At 36.1% G+C, this 27,699-nt stretch overlaps 1 protein-coding gene across 2 annotated transcripts in view; it reads left to right on the forward strand.

The window, feature by feature from the left end:
- Nucleotides 1-27,699, forward strand: part of VTI1A (vesicle transport through interaction with t-SNAREs 1A) — a 373,485-nt gene that overhangs the window by 86,205 nt on the left and 259,581 nt on the right. Inside the window, exons 5-6 of one of the 2 annotated variants that reach the window (XM_068961555.1) lie at nt 1,487-1,507; nt 6,295-6,379. In XM_068961555.1, coding sequence (XP_068817656.1) covers nt 1,487-1,507; nt 6,295-6,379 — 106 coding nt within the window. The remainder of the gene's footprint in view (nt 1-1,486; nt 1,508-6,294; nt 6,380-27,699) is intronic. The other variant, XM_068961554.1, reaches the window with a different exon arrangement.

Raw genomic sequence — 27,699 nt, forward strand, 5'->3', positions numbered from 1 at the left:
TTTTCACTAAATGCAGTGTGAGACCTTATGTAATCGATTCTGTACCCTTTTTCTAAGATTCATAACTGGTTTGAAATCTCATTCTTTTGTACTTGAGATACTTTTCAAATAAATGAAATAACAGGCTAAGCTGGAATGCATATGGTTTTCCTTGAATTGGAGACAAAAATAGCTTTAAGCTTTGAGAAATCTGGGCTATAGTAAACATGATACTTTTAGAAAGACTTATAGTGAGCAGTTCATGGCACGTTTCTCCCAAAGCAATAGTTTAATTTATTGGCCTGCTTATGTCAAGTGTTATAACAGATGTTACAGATATTTGGATGCTTAAAAATTATCAGTTGTAGACCTGAATTGCTGATGATGCAAGTTTCAGACCTAGAATATCGTTTATAGTCTCATACAACATTGGTTTCGTTTCTATTCATTGTAGAAACTGGAAAACACCTCAACTCTCCAATATTTGTGGGTTAGAATACAATACTATCACATACACACAGGGAACCAGACATATGGTTATATCCATTTTCTAGTTTCTAAGGAGTAAAACAACTTGTTTTATCTGTAAAATTTAAGACAATTAAATATTCTACAGAGAAGAATCGAAGTGTTATCACAAGAGAGTTTACTAACAGGTAAAGAGTGGCTTGAGGTTTGACTTTGGTGAAAACAAATTGCAGTACAAATGAAGTTAGAGAGTTCATTGCTTTGAAATGACCTGGTTTACAAGATGAAGAAACTGATAAGTGAAGAAACTTCCAAAATTAAAATTAAAACTCCTTATGATTACAGTAGCCTCTTCAGCAAAACGAAACCTTGGAAATCAACTCTGATATACACAGTATTGCTAAGGATGGTGAAATATTTTCTGATTTTATGTCCTAAATATTATCTCTCCTGGCATGCTTTATTTCCAATTAAAATAATCTTACTTCCAAAGGTGATCCTGTTACTAGAATGGGTACAAGTATGACATTAACATACCAGTTTGTTGTTTTAAAATACTTACTGGGACAAAAGCATGAGCTATTAATCGTTTTCATTTGGAGGTAAAAATCTGAAAGCAGTTGTCAAGATTCAAAATAGAGAAACATCCTGAAAACTTGTATATACAAAACCTCTTCAGTGGTACATTCTTAGAAGAGAGGAACAGTAAACTTGTTTTCTTTCTTTATAATATAGACTTCTATGAAGTCGTTCCCCTTTATTTCATGATGGTGTCTTAGATGTACTTTAAAAGAGAATTTCACACTATTCTCTTTGTTTAATGTGACAGTGTGAGAAAGTGATCTTTATTCGTTCAAAAAACTCTGCATGTAGTCTATGTTTAGGTTCTTTTAATGTGTTTGTCTGTGATTTTTAAATGCTAAACATGTAAACAGATAAATTGTCAATGTTAATTCTGTATCCTGTCACACAACTGATCTTTCTTTCCTGCCATTTCTTTCCTTTTTATCTTTTTTTTTTTTTTGCATTCATGTTGCAGTTGATAAAATTACGTGAAGAGGTGAGTACTTCCTAGCTTGCTTCTTTTTTTTTTTTTAATTCTGCTTTTCCCTATAAAATTGAGTATTTCAATCTGAAGGAAAACCGTTGGGTTCATTTTTCCAGGAAAATCTGCACATATTAAAAGCATTGATTATATTGCTAGAAATGTTCTCTGCTATCTTTAAAAAAAAAACAACAAGCATACCCTAATCGTGCTTATCACAGTGATCATTGTTGTTTTCTAGCTTTGGAAGAAAATTCATATTTTAAAGACCAAAAAAGGGAGGAAAAAGAAAGGAATAGCTTGAAGCTATACCCAAGTGTAGTTTTCATGTAGACTGACTTCAGTTTTGTTTTGTTTGCATTGGTTTCTCAAAGAAGTCAACAGGATTAATTTTTTTTATGACATTCTGAATTTACTGAAAACTGTTTTTAAACTAACTCCTTTCCTTCAACTAAAATTCTTAGTTCAACATTAGATACCATGAGCCTATTATCCTTTTGGGGAAACACACATATGTTATAAATACTCTACTAGTCTATGTACACAGATACCTAAGAATAGCCTAGCCTCTTCTCATTGTTAAACACTTTCTTTTTTGTAGGAAATAGCACCCAAGTGAGTTCTTATTTTTCTGAGTTTGCTAGCCTGCTTCATAATACAGCTCCAGACTTTTTGTGTGTGTGGCCCAGCAAATGTTTATAACAATGTTGATAAGTTTATCCCTGTATGCATGAGGGATGCCAAATGATTCTAAATATTTTTTAAAATTAGACCATACTTATCAAATATGCGCTGCTACTCTTTTCAGAAATAGTCATAGTTTTTACTTAGTGAGATTGAATTTAGTTACTTTTACATTAGGACATAAAATAATAACCTGTATTACAATTTAAAAATTGTCTAATTGCTTATAATAAGCAGAGTACTATGAATTATTTTCAACTTTAAGTTGGCCATGTTGTTTGAGATTTTTCCTGGAAGTTTTTGTTTTTTTTTAATTGGTATGTCATCATTCTCTAGGTGATGCGAATGCTAATTTAGATGTTTGTAGAGAGTGGTTTTCAACAAGTCTTCTAATTTAAGATGCATTTATGATGTCTCCTTAGTAAAAGTAATAATGATATATAAAATGAAGGGTGAAAATACACAAACGCTCACCCTCCAACCTTTTTGTATTTTTTTAAATCTTTATTGCATGGAAGCAGATGTATATATTAAATGAATATTATAAATCATCGTTTTGATGTATAAGATTATTCTTGAGGTGAGTGATATGTCAACATTATTCTTCTGCAAGACAGTCTTCATGTATGTATTTGCATATGCTCAGGCTTAGGTGAAGAATTTGAATTTTCAAATATTAATGCAACCAACTATAGACTATGAAGAAACGACATGAAGCTCTTGGCCTTGAATTTAGCAATGAATATAATTAATAAACCCTTGTGCCTTAATACCATCAGCATCGTTGACAGATTTAGTTTTAAGCTGAACTGTGTGGACTTAGAAATCTTAATTCTGTAAGCTGAAAACATCACATCTGCATTTCTTTTAAAATACCTTTCATCATCATTTTATGGCTTTTAATTCCTTTGCTGTGCCTATAGCAACAATTTTATCAGTTATGCTTCTGGAATGCATGTTACCAACACTATAACCGGAAATGGAATTGTACTTGGAAGAATTAGATCACTCAGCTAACAGAATAATATACTCTGAAATACTCTCTTAACAGTCTTTGATATATATGCAGCATTGATATTTATAGAATAGGTTACAGTGATGACACTATTGGCATATGGTCTGCTTCAAAGTCATTGTTTCTCAGGCAGGATGCTCAGAGTGATTAAACACTGATTTCCTCCTTGTATCTGTCCTAAGAGGACAAACACTCCTCTGCTTCAAAATAGAATGTTTCATCCTATTTGGAAACAAAGTATGCCCCATCCAGACCTCAAGATGCTCTTTTTGGGGGCTCTCTTTTTGGGATCCGTTCTGGAAAGAGAGCATGCTTGGAATCGGGCTGATAATGCACAGGGAGCTGAACCGGTGTTGGCTGTGCTGAGCTCTCTGTTTGAATCCTGCGTCTCCAGCTCTCCACGTTGCACAGCTCCTCACACAAGTTGAGCTGTGTCTGAAGCTCCAGCACAGCTTCACTTACCTGCTTTGAACAGGGCTGAGAAGAGGGTGAGAGAATGAGTTTGGGATGGAGTGTGGGGGCAAGTTGAAAGCATCAGCTGCTACTGTACTGTATTTCCTTTCATTTTCAGAGACCAGGGCAATGTACAACTAAGGGAACAATGTAAATAGCACAGCTGTTACAAGAACTTGATTTTAGCTTGACTTAAGTGAAGAGGTTCCAAAATACAAAGTGAGATCCTGCTGGAAAGCTGCTGGTAAACTGATAGTCCTCTTGTGTGCAGATTTGCTCTGATAAAATTGAACTGTCCTGCAGAAGAGTTACTGACATTATTTAGGAATAGACTTTTTTTTTTTAATAAAAAAGTTCTCTTAGCAGTTTTGCTTTCCATTACAAAGCCATATACTGGATAAACTAATTTGGCTCCCATTCATGGAATCTCAGAAATCATTCTATGTTTAAATACTTTGTTTCCTACGTTTTTATTATTGTATAATTAAACTCTCCATTTTCAGTATTGAACTTTGATTTCTCTAAATCTGCAATAGCTAAATATTTTCTTTTAGTTTAGGGATTTCACCCAATATGAAAATGAACCAAAATCTTTGATCTGAATTCTTGATTAAAATTCACATTTATTTTTGATGCCACAATGCTGATATCTTTCTAGAGAATCACTGATTTAAAAAATCAAGTCCTTTGTTAAGTTGGAAAACAATATTCAAAGAAGGGAAGAGCAATTCCCCCTCCCAAAACCTTCATGTAGTGAAAATTAGGAATAAGAAAGCTTTTCTTATTCCTAATTTTTGACAAGCTGAGTAGTGTTAAATTTATTTAAAAATAGTCATTAATGCCAAACACATAAAGCTCCCCTTGCTTTTCCTTTTCTCAATTACAGACTTTACTGATTTTACATTTTTATGATATATGCTTTCCTTCCTCCCTTTTATTTATTTAGTGCTTTTTTTTTTTGGCAGAGGGAGGGGCAGTTTTTCTCTTAATTTCTCCACTGTGTAGAAGGCGACTCTATTAATTACTATAGACTGTTGTTGCAGCTTTCCTGACCTTCACATCAGGTCCTATCTCTCTGTTCTAAATGCATTGTTTTAATGATTCTTCCCCCCACTCTCTCCAGCACTCCCCCCAAAAAATTTTTTTCAAGGAAAGCTTTGATGTGGCTTTAGCTGCCTCCAACGTCTGGCCGCATCTCAGATGTGTCACCTATGCCGGGAGGGAATAAGGAAATCACGTTTTGAATGGTAATGATAACATACTAATCACTTCCTTTCTTTGAAGATGGAAGCGAGATATTCTGTCAGCATCCCTGGCTGCTAGAGCTTGGAGGCACTGGTCTAGGTGTATTAGCTTAAGTGTGCATGTCAATACAGCTTGCATCTCCAAGATCCATGGGGGCTCATTAGAGCAAGGTGGATCGTTTCGCTCGACAGCCACTCAGATAATATGTGTGGCACCTCCTTTTTTTTTTTATGGTTAGAAAGCATTTCTTCGATTTTAAATGACATCTGTCAACAACACAAACTTGGAGTTATGGTTGCATTTTTTTTCTTTCTTTTTGACCAGATACCAAAACTGATTTGAGGGGGTAAAGTACTAATTCATACAAATACATGCATGCACGTACACAAACCCAAATATATAGTTACACGTATTTTGGTGTTTTAAAGTATCCAGACATACATGCATCAGTATACACATATGGACACACACACACACACGCACACACACTCCCAAGGGCATGCACATACTGCTATCCATTCACAGCCATGATTAGCTTATAAATGTATTTGTCAGTCTGAATATGATCTAGTGTATGATTGTTATGCTGAAAAGATCAGCCTCAATGTAGAAAAGAAAGTTTAGAAGCTGAGGATTTGGGGAAAATCTTCCAATTTCCTCCATCAGACAGAATATAGAATAATGTATATTATTATTATCATTTTAGTTCTTAGTCTAAAACACTGTTGGAAATTCACTTTCAGTATAGTGCCATATATCTGCGAATAAATCCACAACTTTGTACATCTGTGTGCATAGGGGAACATGTGTCTCTTGTTTCTTAGTGGTTGCCCTGAGTGGTCTTAGAACTAGAATTGCTGTTTAGTATTCTGTTTTAGTAGCATATGTTGTTCAATATGGCATCTTGCTGCACATCAAAAATTAAAGGACATTCTTTAAGAATAAAATTTTCGTTTGAAAATTCTTTAGGAATCAAAGGAACTAGTGAGTTATTTTTTTTTCATGATTGCATTTTATAAAAAATAAATACAAAATAGGGATCATCGATCCATGCAAATAACTCATAAAGCTACTTCTGCTGCAACAGGAGAGATCCAGTTGGTTCTGGTCTTCGTATATTTCTCAGTGTTTTGGAGTAAGATTCACTGTGGCCACGTACAACGTGAGTCTGCCTTCTAAAACAAAACAAAACAAAAACTGGATGGTCCATACAGAATTGACTGATTGAAAATCGGTTCATTGTAGTGGTTTGTATAAAGGAAGATTTGCTAAAAATTATCTATAATGGATTGTGATCCGCCCTCCCCCCCAAAATGTTAGGGCATACAACAGCATTATTTTTTTTAAGGCAAAAAAAAGAACATTGTAGACGGTCGTCTGATTTTTTTCCCTTTTTCTTTTTCAGAGGGCACATCTGCTCGATAACACAGAGAGGCTGGAAAGGTCATCTCGGAGACTAGAGGCTGGATACCAAATAGCAGTGGAAACCGGTAAGAATTCTGAGAGTGAGCAAATTGTCTTGCTTATGCACAGCAGTCTTCACAACACATGACATTTCAGGGAAACTTCAAAGGAGTAGCAGAGACAGCAGCCCGAGATGTGGTTTACATATTGGGGAGACAATTGGGAGCTTATTTGCGCTTATCTTTTTTCAAGTTAAAAGGCATGACATCTACTGAAAACAGTTCCTGAGGTTTAAAAGTATACATCTGAAAAGAGATGGAATACTTTGTCTAAATTCTACATTTGTCTTAATATGCGGTTACATGTTGTCAGTTTACCCACCCGCAATGATTGCTAGCACACAGTGCTATCTCCAGTTGTTTGCTCCTTTGCGATTATTCACATATGTAAAAATTAGCATTTTAATCAGTCTAAATGATGTGAACTAGGGGCAAAGAAGTACCAACACCAAGTTTACTGTACTTGTTTGTCCTGGTGGAAATGATTAGGAAGTCATTAGGAAATGATTCCTAATGGCCCTGTTTTGTTTTCATTGTTGTTTGAAATCATGAGCAGAGCCTGTAATCAGATATGGAGAAAAAGAAAGTCATGATAATGGTACTATAAGTGTTAGTTAATACTGTCAAAACTTTTGGTTTGAATTAACACTAGTTATTAATTTCAGAAAACACAGCCCTAATTTGGCTTCTAGGATGAGTTTACTTATAATAGACATGCTTTTACATTATTAATGTTTCACGTAATGAATGTTTATTTTTACCTACTAAGTAAATATCCATTAACCTCTTTATACTTAGCAATCTCTTATTATTCAGCTATTTTGCAAAGTATAGATTATATAGGACCTATTTTATGTATTTTTGGGTAGCTCTTGCCCAGTATATGAACAACAAAAATAGGTGGTTGACATTTCCATTAATTTTTTTTAAAGTTTAGTGTTACCAAAAAAATATTCATTTTGTAAAAGCATGTATAATGAAGATGATTCCAAATGATTTTTTTTATGAATGGCCAGTGTTCTCTCTTGCCCCTAATTCATGGCTATGTTATATTGGCTTACTTACATGATGAATTCTAAGAAATCAGATAGAATGAACACAAATGACATTGGCATTGTAGTAACGGTGAGAAAACTGAAGAAAACCATCAACCCTCCCAGATTTTTGAATAGTATGGGCAGCCCTTCTTTCTGAGGTTAGTGATAGATTGGCTCTCTGCCCTGATTGGAATAAAAGCCAGTTTTTGTTTATTCTTTTAGTCTTTGGGCTTACTTTAAGAAGTGACTCGACTGTCTTTGCAAAGAATGCTAATAATGAGAAGTGCCCTGAACATGCAGTCAAAGGGCCAGCCTTGGGTTCAAGCTCTTGTTTGTGTGACCTTAAGCAAGTCATGGGCTTCCCAGGTGGCTCAGTGGCAGAGAATCTGCCTGCCAAGGCAGGAGAGCCAGGGGATGTGATAACAATTCCTGGGTTGGGAAGATCTCCTGGAGGAGGAAATGGCGATCCCAACCAGTATTCTTGCTTCAAAAATCCCACGGACAGAGGAGCCTGGCGCACTACAGTCCATGGGGTTGCAAAGGGTCATACACGACTGAGCAGCTAAGCACAAGCAAATCACATAACTTCTCTGAGTCTGTTTCTTCTTCAATAAGAGGGAAATTATATTGCCTGTCTCAGAATATTCCTAAGAAATGATGGCATAAGTTAAAATGTATTATAACCGTAAAACACTATATAAATATAACTATTATTAGTAATGTGTGGTCATTTGATGATATATAGGCATTTACCTTTCACAGAAAAAAAGTTATTTGATCAAAATTTGTATTAAAGGGGTTTCTAAAAAGGAGAATGTGTCGCTATACCTGTTGAACATTAAAGGACCTTCTTTGTCAAAGCATCCTATTGGTGAGCCTCTTTCCAGATGGGACTGGGTTGGGTTGGGGATGTTCTTGCTATGACACTGATCACAGGGCTTGATTTGGCTGATTGGACTGCCTTTTCTCTCCCACAACACCTTTCATGTAGCTCCCTCCCAAAGCTGAAGAATGTTGTCAAAGAAGTCATAGATACTGGAGGGTCATGCATTGATCAAGGTTAAAAGATTGAAATTTGACAGTTAACTCCTTTTGGTGAGTGCTGTAACATTAAAATATCAATATAGCCACCATGGAAAATGCCACTTTAAGATTGTCCTACAAACCAACCTCAGTGCCCTTGGATTTTTTAGTAGAATACAGTGGTAAATTAACTGTTTGTGTGTGTGTGTGTGTGTGTGTATGTAAAAGTTGCTTAGTTGTATCTGACTCTTTGTGACTCCCATGGACTGTAGCCCAACAGGCTCCTCTGTCCATGGTATTCTCTAGGCAAGAATACTGGAATGGGTAGCCGATTCCCTACTCCAGGACTGCCTGACCCAGATTCTTTGTTGTCTGAGGGTCCCCTTCATTATAGGCAGATTCCTAATTGTCTAAGCCACCAGGGAAGTCCCAAATTAACTATAAACTTTTATAAAAGTAGACATTTACATGTTATATAATATATATATATAAACTTGGGAACTTCTTACAGACTGTAAAACCAAGTCTAGGAGGAGGGATAAGGGTGGGCTTTGTGGAGTTAAACACATATGTGGCACACACCTAGACAGAAGTCATCATGATAATTCATTTCCTTGGATGAATGTGAAAGTGGACGAAGAAATGAGAAAGGAGGCACAAAACATTTTTGCTCCCCTTCTTACTGTCTTGTGGGAAGTGGGGAAAGTAATTACGGTGGTTTCCATGATGCTTCTACATTCGTTGCTTCACTGCCAACCCTCAGCTTGGTCATGTCCAGTCAGTCAGCAGCTCTGTGTTTTGATTGTTTTGTAAATTTACTATGCTGATCATTTTACAGAATGAGTTGAAGAATAGTGTCTTTCAAAAGGGAAAACTTTTAGCATTTATTGGTTTCTTCTTCTAAAAGACTATGAAATGCAACAAGGCATAGTTAGGGAAGAGCTATGATGACTTTAAAACAGTACAGAAGAGCTTAGTGATCTGCAAGTATTGGTCTGAGAATTGGTCCTAGACCACAAGAGTTTTCATCAGTCCACAGTAAAATGAGGGGGGAAAAGTAAAAATTAGTGATTTTCTTACAAACAAATGTGATTAAAGAACTACATATTTTCTCAGATCATGTTTTTCCTATTTGGGGTGATAAAATAAAGGATAGTTTTATGATGTGATAGAAATAGTAGGTAGAAGTCATATCTATCTATATATATTTTTTTTTTTTTTTTTTTTCTCTACCTGGAAAATGAACAAAATTGGCAACTCCGTTGGGCCCTTTGAAATTTTTAGAATCAAGGTTAGGATTCTTTAGCAACTGAGCTATCAGGGAAGCCCTGCTTAGTTACAACATCTAGGAATTATTGTCTAATGTACTGTATTGGAAAAAGTGACAACAATCCCATTCTCTGGCCCCGTTGTTAATCAGCTGTGTGACTTTAAAGAATTCTTAGCTTCTATGTACATGTTCTTTTACTTGCCAAATGGAAACCTGATATCAGATTCAATATATCCTATATGTATATCTTATATTCCATAAGGTTATTATAAAGTTGAAATGAGGTCATATATGTTCAAGTGCTTAGAAAGCAAATGGGGCTCTGGAAAAGTCATCATTTTTATGTTATCATCAGCATAAGTGGTTATCTCTGAAAATTGTTGGCAGAAGATTTCAGCAAAAATCTATAAACTTTTCTTGAAAACCTTTATTGGCAAATATCATTTTAAAAATTTTTATCGTATATATGTGTGTGTGTGGAATAGAATAGAAAGCGTATTATTTTGACCTCTAGCAACTTCCTAGTAAATAATAAAATCCATCTCCTAAAATTCTTGAGTCATTTGTGACATTTTTAAAAGTTATTTTGTCAAATTGGCAGTTACTATTGCTTTAATAATAGCTTCTGAACAGAGGACTCATGTCCTGAATGTACTTGGTCTGAGCAAAAGTACATGATTATATCTAAGTACCATTTACACCTTGATATTTATTGAGTTTAGTACCAAACAAGTTTCTTTCATGGCTTTCTTTCTATTTGAGAAAATTGGTGAGGTTACAAGTTATTTGAACAGAAATGAAAGAGAAGAAGAAATGAAGAAACAGAGGAAATGAGAGAGAGGAGAGAATGTATGACCCTGAACTAAAGAGCGGATGCTTGGACATCTCAAGCTCAGACTGACATCAACAGGGACAATTATCAGATTCATTAGAAAACTTCCTCAGGAGTGACTGTCAAAGACCAAACACTCTGGTGGTTGTCTGAGCCATTGGCATGATCCAGTTTAACATTTCTTATAAGTTCTTGTCCCAGCATCTGAATAAAAAGCGGCTCTTCCTTTTTTCATCTACTATTAATAGTTAAGTATGACTCTTAGTTATGAAGATACCTATTTTATTTGAGGTCAGGGCATTAGTATTTAAAACTATAGGTCACCTGCCATTAATGGTGACATTATGATTATTTTTTCTTTAAATTAAATTAAGTACCCTAGAATTACAATAGACACACCACTAATGGAAGCTGTAGAATTAAGAAATAGGCTGATAGAGAAATTATACAAGGGCAGAAATGCAAGGTTCACTCTCTTCTTTCAATATGTAAACACATAGTTTAACACATTTTCCCAGCCTGTACCCTAAATGGCAGTGCATCTCTGGAACCAGGTATACTCTTCCTATCTTTGAAGACTGATCTGCACCATTTACCAGCCTTGCTCCTGCCGTCCAGTACCCAGGCCTAAAGGTCTGCACCCCTTCTCTCAGTAGACACTTCAAGCCACCTGGCTCTGATGTCACATTTGGTCAGTGATCTCTCTATAACAGGATGCTGTTCTTCCAGCCTTCCTGCTTTGAAGGTGGTCCATCCTTCCCCAAGGACCCTGCAGGTTCCCCACCCTGGACTAGTAACTGGGCATATGTAGAAATAATACATTTGTTTATTGAACACTCAATATGAGCCACATGCTTTTCTCAGTACTGTGTATTTATTAGCTCTTTAATCATTACCGCAACTCTATGCAGTAAATAGAGTTTCCTCACTTTACAGATGAGGAAACAAGATTCAGAGAGATTAAGTTATTTGCCCACACTTATTAATCAAGTTAGGAAATAGTACAACCAGACTATCTGATTCCATGTCTTCACCAGTAAACCACACTGAAAAATGAATGGGTCCCGAAGACCTAAATTTTCAACGTGACCTATTGTGGTCAGAATATGTCATGTTCTCACATCTGTTAAGTTCCTTTTTACATAATCCATTCAAAAACTTAACTATTGAGTACTGTGTGGTATGCGCTTGGATACAGTAGTAAATAAGACTGCCAGTGTTCTGTTCTCAGGTCGCTAAACAGGAAGGCGCAGGGAGCAGGATGAAACAGACATTTTTAAAAATTAATAACTAAATGGACAAGATCATTTCTGATGGTGGCAAAGTGAAAAGCAGGGTGTGAAAGAATAGCTAGTGAAGTCTATCTTAGGTTAGCTAGTCATAAAAGACCTCCCAGAGAAGTGCCTTCTTAGCTGAGTCTTGGACTGCACAAAGATGCCACCAGCAAGCAGATTTGGAGCCAGTGATTCCAAGAAGACAATGTCAGCACAGTGGCTCTGAAATGAGAAGGTGTTTGAGATATTCAGGCAACAGAAAGAAGAGTAGTATGGCTGGAGCAAAGTGAGCATTGGGTGAGGTAAGTTAGAGCCGCATAGGGTGCAGATTCTTTGGGGCTCCAAGGCCTGGAAAGGTGTCTGAATTTGCCTCATAGAGTGTGATGCCATTGGAGAGCTCTCAGCGGGCTAATGGCCTGATCTGAATTAGAGAGGACAAGGATTGTAAGGGTGCAGTGGCAGGGGAATGGATACAAGGAGGCATTTCAGAGGTGTATTATAATAATCCAAGATTTGGTCCTTTTACTAATTTAAATGAATGGAGAGATGGTGAAGATGCAGGAGAAATTATAAGCCTTATTAAAGGGCATTGAGGAGCAAGGAGCTTGGAAATTGTCATTTATTTCCAGATTCTTCCTTGAGGATATCCCCCAAACAAATGGGAACTTATTAGCCCGTGTACCTAGTAGGGCTTTACGCAATGCCAGTCCAACAGACTGGTGGTAATGGACACTTGTGATTATAAGTCTGAGCTTAAAACCAAGTTTATGATAATATTTTATCTGAGGAATAAAAATTATGATACCTATTTTCTAGAGTTTGTAAGAGGCATAAATAAAAATAATGTAGAGAGATTTTGTGAATTGCCTCACAAAAGTATGCTTTTTTATTTTCCTAGAAATCTTCAGTTCAGGTAGGTTTTGAGTATAAATATATGTCGTCACTTTGCTTCATTTTGTGTCAGTCTAACGAGGAAATGGGTTCGTTTCAAAAGAGGGCCTTGGGACTGGCAGCATCCATATCCTCTGGGTGTTAGTTGATAATGTAGCATCTTGAGTCCGCTCAGCTCTGCTGGATCAGAATCTGCATTTAAACACAGTCAGCAGTGATACCTGTACACATTAAAGTTGAGTTAGAAGTCCAGTTTTCAGTGTTAGTTTTTAGTCTGTGTCTGTTTAAACTGGGTAGGTCACCTCATTGAATCTCATTTCCTTGTGTATATATGTATTACTACACTTATGTTCAAAAATTCAGGCAAGTAGCTTGTATTGTTAATACCTACACTCATGAAATACAGGTAATAAATATGATTATATCTGTTAATATTGTTGATATTAGATGTGAAGGTTGATTGTCTTACAGAGGAGCTGTAATAATTATTTATCTTACTTTAGTTAGAAAAATGTGCGTAGGCAATACTTGGCAATTAGAATAGCCAGTAACCTATCCAGTAACATAAAAGGGACTACATTATACCACTTTGTTTTTCTCAAAGTACATTTTCCCCTATATTGAACACCACTTAACATTCTTTTTTTTAATGGCATATTTATCACAACTTCTTGTGTATCTTGTTTTATTAGGGAAGTGCAAAGGTGAATTTTCTGAGGAAGGATAATACCAATTTTATGTACTTATAAGTTAGGTTCATAAAGGAAATGTCTACCCAAGTCTTATAAGTTGTAGGATTAATACAGGAAATTCCTCCATTTCTATCTAAGAATTTCCTTAGCAGTCCCATTTCCTTCCTATAAGGATTTTCTCTCTCTCTCATTTGTGTGTGTGTGTGTGATTGTGTGTGCACGCATGATTGTGTGTGCACACGTGTGATTGTGTGTGTATGTGTATAAAAGGAGTCCTGTCATCTAGTTAAGGAATATATTCATCACCTCACACATTTATCTTTGTTTTTTCCCCTCTTTGGTGAAAACATTTAAGTTCTACTCTGTTAGCAAATTTCCATTATACAATACAGTGTTATCAACTCTGGTCATTGTGTTTTACAGTAGATCCTCAGACCTTATTCATCTGGAAGTTTGTACGCTTTTACCAAAGTTTTTACCCTGATGTGTACTTTTTTGATTAAAAAATACGGATTTTACTTCAATTTTACTATTTCAATACTGTGTTGCTGCTGCTGCTGCTAAGTCGCTTCAGTCGTGTCCGACTCTGTGCGACCTCATAGACGGCAGCCCACTAGGCTCCCTCGTCCCTGGGATTCTCCAGGCAAGAATATTAGAGTGGGTTTCCATTTCCTTCTCCAATGCATGAAAGTGAAAAGTGAAAGTGAAGTTGCTCAGTAGTGCCGAACTCTTAGCGACCGCATGGACTGCAGCCTACCTAGCTCCTCTGTCCATGGGATTTTCCAGGCAAGAGTACTGGAGTGGGTTGCCATTGCCTTCTCCAAATACTGTGTTATAGTTACCTAATTTTAAACTGCAGATACTCTTCATTTTCGGAATGTAACTCCACAGGCCTATTTTACATATGTTCAGGTTATTTTTGCCTTAAATGATTACCTCATCAAAATCTTCATTCATTTGACCAAATTGAGTTAATCAGAGAAACATACAGAATACTTTTTCTTTTGAAAAACAAATCTTAAAATAACAGCATTTTTATGACAGATAATTTATGTACACGACCGTTTATTTTTCTACTTTGTGTCTTTTTTCAAGAGTTCATACAGGAAAAGCAATCAATAGTGATATCAGCTTACATTAAAAAAAAATCAAACATGTTTCATGTTCGGTACTTATTTAAGGAATCTGAACAAATAAATGCATTTAAGATATGAAGTGCCTTCCTTTATATCTTTAATTGTCTCAAAATCTTGGCTGAACTATTGACAGAATTTACCGGAGCCTTTCATGAAGTTATATGAGGATTATAGAGCATGATACTCTAAAGTATGGCTCTTGATAAAATATTATTTTAATCAACTCACTAAAGCAGAGATACTACTGCCAACAAAGGTCCGTCTAGTCAAGGCTATGGTTTTTCCAGTGGTCATGTATGGATGTGAGAGTTGGACTGTGAAGAAAGCCGAGCCTCAAAGAATTGATGCTTTTGAACTGTGGTGTTGGAGAAGACTCTTGAGAGTCCCTTGGACTGCAAGGAGATCCAAGCAGTCCATCCTAAAGGAGATCAGTCCTGGGTGTTCATTGGAAGGACTGATGCTGAGGCTGAAACTCCAATACTTTGGCCACCTCATGTGAAGAGTTGACTCATTGGAAAAGACCCTGATGCTGGGAGGGATTGGGGGCAGGAGGAGAAGGGGACGACAGAGGATGAGATGGCTGGATGGCATCACTGACACGATGCACATGAGTTTGGGTGAACTCTGGGAGTTGGTGATGGACAGGGAGGCCTGGCGTGCTGCGATTCATGGGGTCGCAAAGAGTTGGACACGATTGAGCAACTGAACTGAACTGAACTGATGGAACTACTTAGAAATTTTCGTCAGGGAGTATATATTGAGACCAGGTTTTTATCAAACCAAAAATCAGTCATTTTCTTTATTTTTTCAAGAGTTTCTTCCATATCTACTGACATTTTCTTATTCTTCTACCTCCTCCTCTTCATTATTATTAATCATTTTTTCTCCTCATCTTCTCTTTTCTCCTGTTTCCCCCTCATCTTCTTCAAGAAGTATTTGAGTGTTTACTATGCTGCTGCTGCTGCTGAGTCGCTTCAGTCGTGTCCGACTCTGTGCGACCCCATAGATGGCAGCTATGGAGATCCCTGTCCCTGGGATTCTCCAGGCAAGAACACTGAAGTGGGTTGCCATTTCCTTCTCCAACACATGAAAGTGAAAAGTGAAAGTGAAGTCGCTCAGTCATGTCCAACTCTTAGCGACCCCATGGACTGCAGCCTACCAGGCTCCTCCGTCCATGGGATTTTCCAGGCAAGAGTACTGGAGTGGGTTGCCATTGCCTTCTCCGGTTTGCTATGCTAGGTACAGTGTAATAATTTGATTCAGGAATATCAATCCTTGAATGTATGTTTTATGATCTTCAGAAAAGGTTAAAACAATGCATGATTGTAAAATATAATGCCTAAAACTGCTTTCAAAATTAGAAGCCAGCTTGGAACTGAGCTAACATCTCAAGAAACATTAAAAAAAGTTGTTGGTTCACTCCCACACTTATTTGCTGATAAGTCATTTATAAGATTTCTTGGGACATAGACACAAAATGTGTTAACTGTTTATTTCTTGCTCTTAGAACTGTTGTGAGTCAGTACAAAAACAAATTTCTGATTCTGTACTGTTAGTGAGAGTGGTGCAATATTATATGAAAGAAGGCAAATGTTGTATTTCATTTTATTCAACAAGCTTTCATTGAATTCTACTGAGTGTCAAGCACTTCAGAGATGCCAAGCTAGAAAGACAAGATAGCCCCGTCTTAGTTCATCTGAGTAGAGAATGTTCTGTCTTTAAACACCAATACAGATTTCTAAGGTTAAGCAATTTTGTTCAACACAGATTGGAATTCAGAAAGGCACTATCATGTCCAACCCAGTGCAGAAATAACAAGTTAACATTTGGTGTTGTTCTCTAACATAGGAAGAGAAAATGGGATTATTACCAAACGTGGGATTATGCAGTTGGCTTGATATTAACCATCTCTTTTATCCAGCCATATATATTTTAGAGAAAAGATTTTTCTTTAGAAATATTAAACTTTCTGACAGAAAAAGTTATCTCTAGAAAAGGATTTTCTGTTCATCATTTTGAGTGATAGACTAAGTGGTTGTACTTTCAGAACCTTAAAGCTATCTCTGCTAGAATAGGTATTTTTTTAAATGCTGAGAAGAATTACTTGACCACATCCAATGGTTATTTTTAAAGTCTACCCAGTGGTAAAAGAATCATTTTAATGTGTAGTTATCACTTACTTTATAATTACAACCCTATTAAAGTCTTACCTCTCAGAAAGCTGTAGTTCTGCTCTGAAAAGAACAGAGGAGGTTGTCATTTGGGGTGAAGCTCTTAAAGTGTATTTTCAAGTTGTGCTTAAATTTACTTTGTGAGATTCCCTAAGATACTGGTGTGCTCCATAGTGGTAAGAAAAGGATGTCATTTAAACCCTATTTGGAGAACCTTCTCCTTAGGTGGTCCAAGGGCATTCATAGGGTTCATTTTTAATCCATTAAAAAGTATTATACTCATTTTTAAAGGTTTCTTACCCCATAAAGCCTATCACTTTTCCAGTTGGTTTGTAAGATACACGTGAAGCCATTCTTATTCTGTTGCATCTCTGTGAGTTGAGAAAAGAATGACGACCAAAGCAGGTCGCTAAAACGCCAATTTACTTTCAAATATTACAGTGAAGGACGGTTAAGCTTATGACCTTGTTGCACTGTGCTTATATAACTTTCCTTGGGATTTTTTTTTTTTAATCAGGTTTATTTTCCCTTTGAGTCTGACTTCTAGTGCCCAGAAGTTTTCTTTTCAGCGGTGTTTATATATTTAACAGAATTTTCTGAGGTGGGTGCTACAGAAATTTCACAGCATGGGTTCACATTGGACTAAGACTTTGTATACGACTTATATCAAGTGGAAAACTTGATGGGCATAAGCTTTAAAAATGGCTTTTTTTGTGTGCTCTATATTTGAAGCTTTCGTCTGTATTTCCTGTTGGGCTACAGTGTTTTCCAACGTTGCCATAAGAGAACAAAGTCAACATTAAAAAATAATTTTTTTATTGAAGAATATGTTTTTCCAAGTAAAGTCGTTATCAAAGAGACTGTCATGGTGGGTCATCATTCATGTGTGGCACTGTGTTGCCCTTTTGCATCTTGAGATATAAATTCTAAGTCATAGTTAAATAAATATCTATTTATTTAGAGATAGAAATAAACCACCCTAAAGCCAGACAAGGAAAAAAAAAGCTTTTTGAAGACTATTCCTTTTGGAGGAAAAATAAGCTTGTTGTTGGCTAATCCTAACATTGTCCTCCACGTGTGGTAATCACATCACAATCAATTATCTAATGTCCTGTACCGCATTAAAAGGTTATTTTTGTCTACATAAAATACACCTTTTAAGTTGAGGTCTTTGTCTTGATTTCCATTTTCAGTGCTATTTGTGACACATGGCACTTGAAGCGATCACAGTGGAACCCTCACAAATGTTCCTTCCGAAAATATTAAGCCCTAAGAAATTAGTTAGGGTTTGTTAGACCTGGACTAGCTAAGGTGATCTCTGAAATAGCAAGGAAAATGCTGTCTTAAATTAATAGTATTAGTAAGATATGCATTTGGGAGTCAGGTAGGGAAGGTAATCAACCCACCTTAAAGGAAAAATAGATTTTATATAATTCAAGAAGGAATTTAGATCCTGACCCAATCCTTGGCATTTAGAATATAAAGTTCCTTTATAAGCTGGCATATGTTGGCAAAATATCTGTCTGGAAAATACATAGTTATAAATCCCCATAATAAACATAATTAGTGTTTTCAAAGCAGGGTGGAGGAAGGAAATAAGTCTATTTCATAGTGTCAGGCAAAGTCTCAGAATAGATGAGCCATATAGAATAAAGACAAGGTGAGCTACGGAAGTGGGTAAGCCATGAGCAAAGTAGGTAAGTCATTGGGGTGAGTACGTGGCTTATGAGAATACTAGAGTGTGTCATATGGCATATCTAACATTCATCTTAGTTATTAAGTATACTTGAAAGTGATAACATTTATTTTAAAAACATTTCCCTCAAATTTTTTCATTATTTCAGAATAACCTCTCTAATTCATCTGTCCATTTTCATAGTTAAATGTGTAATTATTTTACACAACACATTGTAGAGGTTTTTAATGCTTTCACCCTTGCATTATGTGCTAAAAATAATAATACTAATATCAGGAATAATGTATAATCTGCTTTGAAATTTTTAAACAACTTTTTGTATGTCTTTTTACATCCATTACATCATTGTATCGATCAATACATTAACTTATCCAAAATGGGATTGCTTGTTTAAATTAAGTAGACTGATCCCCTGAACACCACCCTAAATGCCATCAATTTTCATGAACCAGAATGGCTATTAAATTTTATTTGATTTAGCATTTTCCTCTTCCTCATTAGTACATCTGTGAATTAGGTATAATGTTCAGTGCTCTGTGCAAACCTGTTGGTGATTAGAATGTGTTATTTAAACAAGCAAAACTCTGTCATAACTGGGCTATACAAATTTAAAGGATTTACCAATTTTTCTCACTGGTGAAATGAGTAGGACTTCTACAGTATCATCCAAATTTTTCATGTAGCTGAGTTAAAGAGATTGACTGGAGTGACTTTGTTAACATAAAAAGAAAACATTTTGTTTTTTCCAACACTGTGACTCTAAAAGGTAAGCATGAAGACGGACTAGATATCTTCTTGCCTCACTGGTATTGCCAGCTGTGAATTTTCTTACTGTAATGAATCCCCTCATTTTTATTGCTGTGTGCAGGGTACAGTGCTTCATTTTTCTTCCTACTTGGATTTTGTGTAGAATGCACACCCCATATAGTTCTTTAAATTCACACTGTTGTGCAAACAAGTCAGTCTTTCTATTCTCTCCTTTGTTAACTGTCAGTGTTGTGGAGCCACAGTTCTTTCATGCCCTCCATGAGTTGCTGAACTCTACTTAAATTAAACACCATAAGATTATCAGCAGGTTACAAAGGTGGAGTGGCTCTTTCTCTTTGGCTTTTTTGTGTAACATTGTCTTGATCTGGACGATACTAACAAATTTGAAATAGTGAAATAATCATCTCACACCCACCCCTTGTAAATTGGAACTTTGTGTCTACCATGTAAAGAGTAGGAGGAACAGGTGTATAATTTTTGCTGTCCTTTGAGGATTCAAAAAAAGTTACCTGTGTAAAATGCATAGGGATTATATTTTTAATCCAAGCACCGAGTTGGATCACCTGTCTTCCTCCTGCAGTGAAGCAAAATGAAATGTTCATGGAGCTTTGTAACTAGAGAGACCCAGGTTCAAGCCTTAGTTCTACCACTTAATAACTGGGAAACCTTGGGCAAGTTCCTTCGCCTTTCCATGTCTTCATTTTCTAACATATAAAAGTGTTTGCAGGTCTTCTCTGTGGAGGTTGTTTTAAGATTTACATAAAGTAAACTGTATAAAAGATTCAACACATGTTTTCTATCATAGGTGCTCAATAAAGGTTAGTTTCCATTATTATACAACTTTACATAGTAACAGTAGCTGCTGTTGACACATAAACCTCAAATTCCCCAGTGGCTTTATGTACGTGCATGCTAACTTGCTTCATGTCCAACTCCTTGTGACCCTATGTACTGTAGCCCACCAAGTTCCTCTGTCCATGGGATTTTCCCGCAAGAATACTGGAGTGGGTTGTCATTTCCTTCTCCAGGGGATCTCCCTGGCCCAGGGATCGAACCTGCATCTCCTGTGGCTCCCACACTGCATGTGGATTCTTTACTGCTGAGCCATAGGGGGAACTTGATGTGGTGGAGATTATCTCCACTCTGGGAATAGTCTGGGGCAGTTGCTCCTCATGAGCAGGCGACCTCCCATGTGGCAAGTCAGAATTCCAGTTCTCTTCCACGTGGCAGCTCTGTCCTGCACCCAGCCTTAGAGGCCTTTACATTTTGCCAGTGGCCAAGGCAAAGAGAACAGAGAAGGCATACCTACTTTAAAACACCATAGGAGGCAGGTGACATACTTTGATGCTGCATATATTCCACTGGCAAGAACTAGTAGAATGATGTTACCAAATACAAGAGGGCTAAGAAATAGACTTCCAACCAGACAACCACTTTCTCATCACAACATATAATAAAGAAGTGTGCTAAGTCACTTCAGTCATGTCCAACTCTGTGACCCTATGGACTGTAGCCCCATCAGGCTCCTCTGTCCATGGGATTCTCCAAGCAAGAATATTGGAGTGGGTTGCTATTTCCTTCTGTAGGGGATCTTTCCGACCCAATGATCAAACCCACATCTCATATCTCCATTGGCAGGTGGGTTCTTTACCACTAGCACCACCTGGGAATCCAACCGGACAACTACTTTGTCATCACAGTTTATAGTAAAGAAGAGAAAAAACAAATATGCATGGGTAATTTATCCTCCTCTGCCATGCAGTTTATTCTTTGCCCACTTCACTGCCCCATAATCAGTTAAAACCCTGAGTTGTAACAGTATAATGGGATGAGACGGAAGAATAGCTGGCTTTTGGGTCAGGTCAATACTATAATCTAGTATTTGTGTCAAATGGAACTTTCTTATTTATATAGACACAGTAAAGGGTCAATATTGTTTGCTTTCTTTTCTGCCAAGCATTTATCTTCGTTCACTTCTCAAATTTATATTCCTTAGATCTGTAACGAAAGATAATTCTGCTGTGTGTGTTGTCATCTAAGTGTTGACAATAGATATAAGTCAGCAAATTTATTTATCCCATTTCTCAAGTATGTGCTTAAAGAACATTGCAAACTGTCGCAACCCAGAGAAACCTAGAGACAGGATAACTATATATAATGTGATATTCTGGATGGGGTCCTGAAACATTTGATAAAATGCCTAAGGGTGTTATACAAAAACTAAGGAAATATGAACCAAGTATGGACTTTAGTAAATAGTAATCGTCAATATTGGTTCATTAACTGTGACAAATGTACCACAGTAATATAAGATGTTAATTATGAGGGAAACTGGGTATTAAGTATTTGAGAGCTCTATCATAAATTTTCTGTAATCTAAAACTGTTCTAAAAGAAAGGTTTTTTTAAACAAGTACACTGAAGTCACAGTGGTCTTCATGTTTATTGACTACCCATAGTGTAATATGTCATTGTTGCAGACCTGGCCTCAGCCTAACTTTTACATTACTACTGCCAGTAATTTGGCCTTTGCAGTAACTGTTAATAATAGGACCTGTGTCTAATCATCTTGCCCAGGTTTTGGCACTAGTCAATGCTTTAGAAATGTTTCTTTTCTCGTCCTGCCTTGATGTTTCTAGTAAGTCTGGAGGGGAAAGTATGAATTTCTTTTAGGCTACTGCAAAGATCAGGCTACTGAATTACTCAGTTTCATGACTCTTAAGAAATATTAGGTATATATGAGGACATGGTCTCAATGTTCATGTGATTTACCCTCCTTGTGCCATCTTTAAGATGTGTAAGAATGCATAAACCATTTTACTTATTAGGACAATAGCCAATATATTTTTTTGTTGTGTAGTCTAAGAAAATACAACAGGCTGCACCATGATAATGAAAATGGTTCCTATTTTTTCCTCTTCTGAAGTTTCTAAAATGTTGTTTAGTTGCTAAGTCATGTCTAACTCTTTGCAACCCCATGGCCTGTAGGCCAGGGGAATGTTACTGTTTAATTAAACAATTAAACATTTATAAATATAAAACATGTTTTATACATAAACATATATGTTATAAACATATATAAACATAAAACATAAATATAAAACAATATATTTAAAAGTGACTAAAATCTATTCTTGAAAAATTATGTCACATTATAGTCTCTCAAATATTATACATTTACAGAGAGAAAAAGATTCCTTATATCAATAGCATGAAGAGGCGAAACACTTGTAAAAACAGTTTTTGCTTATTTTTATTTCTTCTTATTTGACTGCCCAAATTGTATAATACTAGGATTTATATCTAAAGGTCACGGTCTCTGAAAATTCTGTAGTAACAGACTTTTAAATCTCTACATATGTATTTTTGGTCTATTTCTTAGGATTATTCTGGTGTCATAACGATGATTTTTTTGATTTATCCAAACACAATTGTACCCATTTCAGCAATATTTATATGTGAAAGGAAGTGGAAGTTCGAATCCAGATTCGTTGACCCTTGAGATAGTATATTGACCTTAGTAGGTATTAACTTTTCAGATCAATAAGAGCTGTTATTGACCTCAAAGAAAAGTCAATATCTGCTTGTTAATTTTCAGCTTGAAAATATTATACATTTTGTTCTTCATTATTACCCTACTTATATCAGGTTTTTGTTTTGTTTTGTTTTTTAAAAAGGTCTTTTTCTGCCAAGAGAGCATCATGTAAAAATATTTCTGTTTTAGTGTTTAAGCAGATAATCACTGGATATGGTCATCATTTTAGGGTTTTTTTTGTTTTGTTTTGTTTTTAGTTTTTTAATGGTTAATTTTAATTTTTTGTAAAATTACAACTGTCTGAGAATCATGCTGTTCAGAATCGTGATTGTGTTTTATTTAATATAGTTTTTAACACTTGAGAAACAAGTTTAAATAGTCTATAGCTCATGGCAAGAATATTCTGACATGTATATATGAGAAATGAAAAGAAAGTTAAATTGGAAATAAGTGCTCTGAAAAACAATTAACTAATAATGTTTTTTACCTTTCCATGTATAAATGTAAAAGATCAGTGGAGGCGAATGTTCAGTATGTACTTTTTATGTGGATAAACATTAAAAGCTTTCAGGTAAGGACTTGTGTGGGTTTGAATTTTAAAGGCCTGAACTTCTAAAGTTTTATTAAGTGTTTAGGTTATAAGTATTGGTATAGAAGTGGCTTTTCACATCATCATTGTTTTGTATATTAACATGGAAATGTCAAGTTTCGCATAACTTGAAATGTCTCAGAATTGCCTACTGCTGAAATTCAAATGTCAGAACAATACGTCTGCACATATATGACTCTGATATTTCAGCTCTAAAAACCTCATAAATGATTCAGCATCACTTTGGCCTTGTTATGATATAACTTTAAAAACAGGTAGAACGATTTAAATCTGGTTTAGAAAGTGCTAGTCTCATTCAGTCCAGGCCTAAAGCACTAAGTTCTCAATCCATTAATGGTCATTAGTCCTTTTTAAAAACTACGTAACCATTTTGGTTAAGAATTTGAATTTTAATAAGGATTCTTTTGGTATTTTGCACAGTTGCAAAAATGCTAAAATATTTTTTAGCTTATATTTTAAGCTAAAGATTGGCTTATATCTTACCCCGATTTGTGATATTAGTTAATTGTCATGGAGTCCTCAATATGAAAAAGTAAATAAAAACCTCTCTTTTTTTTCAGGAGGTGAATGGTTTCTAGGTCATAAATGATAAATAAAGACTAAATGATCTGTAGAAATTGACCCTGTACTATTAATTTACTCTTCCAAAGTTTATATGACATCTGTACATTTAAAATTGTAAACTTTAGAGCTGGAATGAGCCTTAGATGACAAACCTGATTCTGCCATTCTAGGCATAAAACTGTATTTTGATGTCCAGTTCCTATGTATTGCTACTTGGTTTAATATTTTTTATTTAAACATCTCAAATATTGTTGACTACTACTGGTATATACTAATAATTTGGGATAAAATTCCTTTGCTACCCCTGTATTTTTACATTATTTCCTTTCTAATGGAAAGAAAGTCTTTCCCCAGGGCAACTTTATCACTTGAAGATGCTTGTTTTCATACATGTTCCTAATCGATCTACTTCCTTTCCTAGGATATTAAGTTATGACAATTAAAATAGGCCAGTATTTTAATATGATAAAATTGATATGTTTGGTATCTTACCATTCTAGAAATAAAAAACACCATTAGAGTCATAACATGGAGTGTGTACCTTGGCATGTTTCATTTTTTCTCTGCTAGGAGATTAGTGGAAAATAAGCTCTGTAAATTAAATTTTATTGCAAAATTATCTTCCGATGTTCAGCAGTGAAGATAATATAGAGTGATAAGGCTGGAGTGGATTTTGCATAAGGCAATTACAGCATGAAGGCTACAAATCTGAATGAAAATTTGCTCAAGTTTTCCTATAATCTGTAGAAAACTTCATTTTGAAATGTTTAAAATTGTCTCGTTTTATGCAGGTAATATTATACTTAAGGTATATTGCAGTTTGAAAGCAGCATTACTGAATGGTTTTGGTGACCATTATCAGTGAGAAGTACAAAAAAAATACATATTTTCTCATACTTGGAAAATTATCACTTCAAAAAGTCTCTCTGCTACTGGAGTTTCTTCTCTAAAGCTTGCTTTATCCAGTGAAACCATTTCTCTTTTTAAATAACTATTTCCCAAAATTAGGATTAAAGTGTCCACTTGTGTATTTCACTCTCACCTTGGCACATGTAAGGAGGGACTTCTATTCCAGATCTTCATTGTATAATTATATAGCTGGCCCTTGTAGCTTTATTTACACCTCAGTTCTTGAGTTTGGCCTTTGCATAGTAATTACAAACAGATAAGAACAAAGACATTGTTCTTGAATTATGTGGAAAATTGGTTTGAAAGGGCCTTCTACAAGTAAACTTGAAGAAGAAAATGTGAGTGTCTGCATATGCACAAACATATATGTGCCCCCACCCACCCTGCAAACTCCAGTTCATATGTGTCTTCTGGCCTTGTGTTCTCCTTCTCCACAAATCCATCAGGGCTCATTTGGTGGGTGTCTGATATGAACAAATTAGTGTCACAAGGTACCAGAGTGATGGAGACAGATTACAGTTGTGTCAGCATTGAGACTCCATCCCAAGGAATTGAACATCCAATAGCATTATACATCAGAAATTATTAAAGGGATATTCATTACGTGATGTATATAGAGAATCCTGTCATCCTTAAGAAAGAAAGCAATCCGTTTAATAAATAGTAGCCTAAAAAGGAAAAAAAAAAAAAAAAAAAAACACAGTTTTCCAGAAGTTACTTTTTACTTCATCCAGGGAGCTTGGAAAAGATAATTTTATTGATTGGGCACACAAAAATACTTATCAAATACTTATCATAGACTTACCATTTAACCATTACTTTAGGCATTTCATCCAGCTTAACTGACTCTAATGCCATCATGAATGAAGACTGTGGAGGTTTCTCAAGATGAAAACAGCCCGTTAAGAAGTGATCTGAACCAGTTTCGAGAAGCAGAGCCTGAGACCTGGCCTGTGAAACTTCGGCTAGGAAAAAGTTCCCTCAGCGCTGGGCATATACCAGCTCCACAGGCCCCAACTTTATTAGTGTGGAGATGAGCTGATTAGGTCTTGTCAATCAAAGGTGCCCATATCTCAATTGAGAGACACACACTCTCTCAATTTTTCTCTAAGCATTGAAGCAGGCAACAAAGAGAGAGATGTGTGGTATGCATCCCTACGGTTGTCGCCATGCAGGGTGCAAGGGTCCTGTGATGATGTGATGACTGTATTAAAGAGTACATCAATTTGTTTTAAAGTGTTTTGATTTTTTATGGTGGCATTAAGAGAGAGAACATTGTGGTTGCAGCTTTACTAGAAAGCAAAGAGTTCTAGAAGAAGAAAAAAAAAAAGTGTCTCTTTGAAGCCTACCAGGGCTTTGAATCTTGCTGTGCCAATGGGCGCTTAAGTGCTCCTGTAACTGGCAACCTCAGATCCACCATCAGCTTAGGAACTACCTTCCTCTCCAAATTATTCATTTAGAGGAATAGGAGGAAATGTTTAAATTGACCAAAGTGATATTAATGTTTATCAACCCCAAGGTTTTATTTATTTTTTTCTAGAGGATTTAAGATTTTGGGTGAACACACGACCTGTAATGATGATAGTGACGTACCTTGATTTGGTTGTAAAGAAAGAAATGCTGTTAAATGTTCCCCAAGCACAGATTGGGAGCATTGCTCCATTGACTTGTTTTAAACACAGTAATGAATCCCTTGCTTTACATACCTGGAAGATAAATCTGACTAATAAATATAAGCCTGTCAAAATCGAATTTGGTAGAGCTTCAGCTTGAGACCTCATCTAGTCAGTATTAAGAAAAAGGTAGAGCGATGGTGTAGGGGGAAAACCTGGCCTTTTGTTCTTCACATCTAAAGTTTGTTCACGGCAGGCCCCTTTCGCACTTCAAATGCAACAACAGAAATAAGCCCTTCCTGTTCTTCCCTCATCCTACACACACACACACACACACACACACACACACACACACACACACTCACCCTGTGCTGCTCTCCTGCATGGCCACGTTGCCACCGTGGATTATCTCTTCATCAGCTATTCTTCCCATCACTCCATCCATCTCCCACTGACCAATCAGGCAGCTCTCTTATGAAAGACCAGTGCTTGTTTCAATAAAATGTGAATTCCATACACACAGACCCACAGCCATTCTAGATGTTGCTTGTCACAGAACAGAAAGGCATTTGTGCTCCCCAGACTTGAATATCTTTCCTTGGATATCTTTACTAGGCGTCCTATGAGAAAAACAAAGATTTTAGGAGATGAAGGCAGGGCTACTAATAGTATCTGAAATGGAGAAGGTATTTCATTCTATACAGCTCTGATTAGACAGAGCGCACTCAGTGATAAGTGTGAGTACCACACACGTGAGTGTGAACAAGTTTGTGGGTACTTAGAAAGATGTGTTTAGCTTTTAAGACATGTGAGATAGGAAAAACTGGTTTGTCACAGGTTCTCTACTGATCCAGATAAGGGTAATTGTGGTGATGATTCTGTTCCAAAGACTGTGATCGAGAAGTATCTTCTCAATTGGTTAGACCAAGGTCAGTGATGCTTAGAAATAAGTGTACTTTAACATATACAGATTTTCATATACTCATATGTATATATTCATACATATACTCAGAATATTTTCAGGAAGACATTGTATTAACTAGATTTAATAGCAATAAGGTCTCTGGAATACTCACTGTTTTTGTTTTTTTTTTTTTCCTAAGAAAAAGTTTGCATGCAACTTTCCAGAAATATCTTTTTTTAAAAAATACATATTGATGCATTCACCTATTGGCTATGTGTATCTTTCTCTTGTGGGAGGAACCTGGTTAAGCTTTTTCTTATTGCTCAGCTTTGTAGCTTAATGTTACTTTTTCAGAGAAGACTCTCCTGACCTCTCCATTGAAAGATTTACCTTCCTTTTGTTTGAGGCCCTCCTTCATAGCAC

Source organism: Capricornis sumatraensis, chromosome 23, assembly GCF_032405125.1.
Source record: "Capricornis sumatraensis isolate serow.1 chromosome 23, serow.2, whole genome shotgun sequence".
Lineage (NCBI taxonomy): Eukaryota > Metazoa > Chordata > Mammalia > Artiodactyla > Bovidae > Capricornis > Capricornis sumatraensis.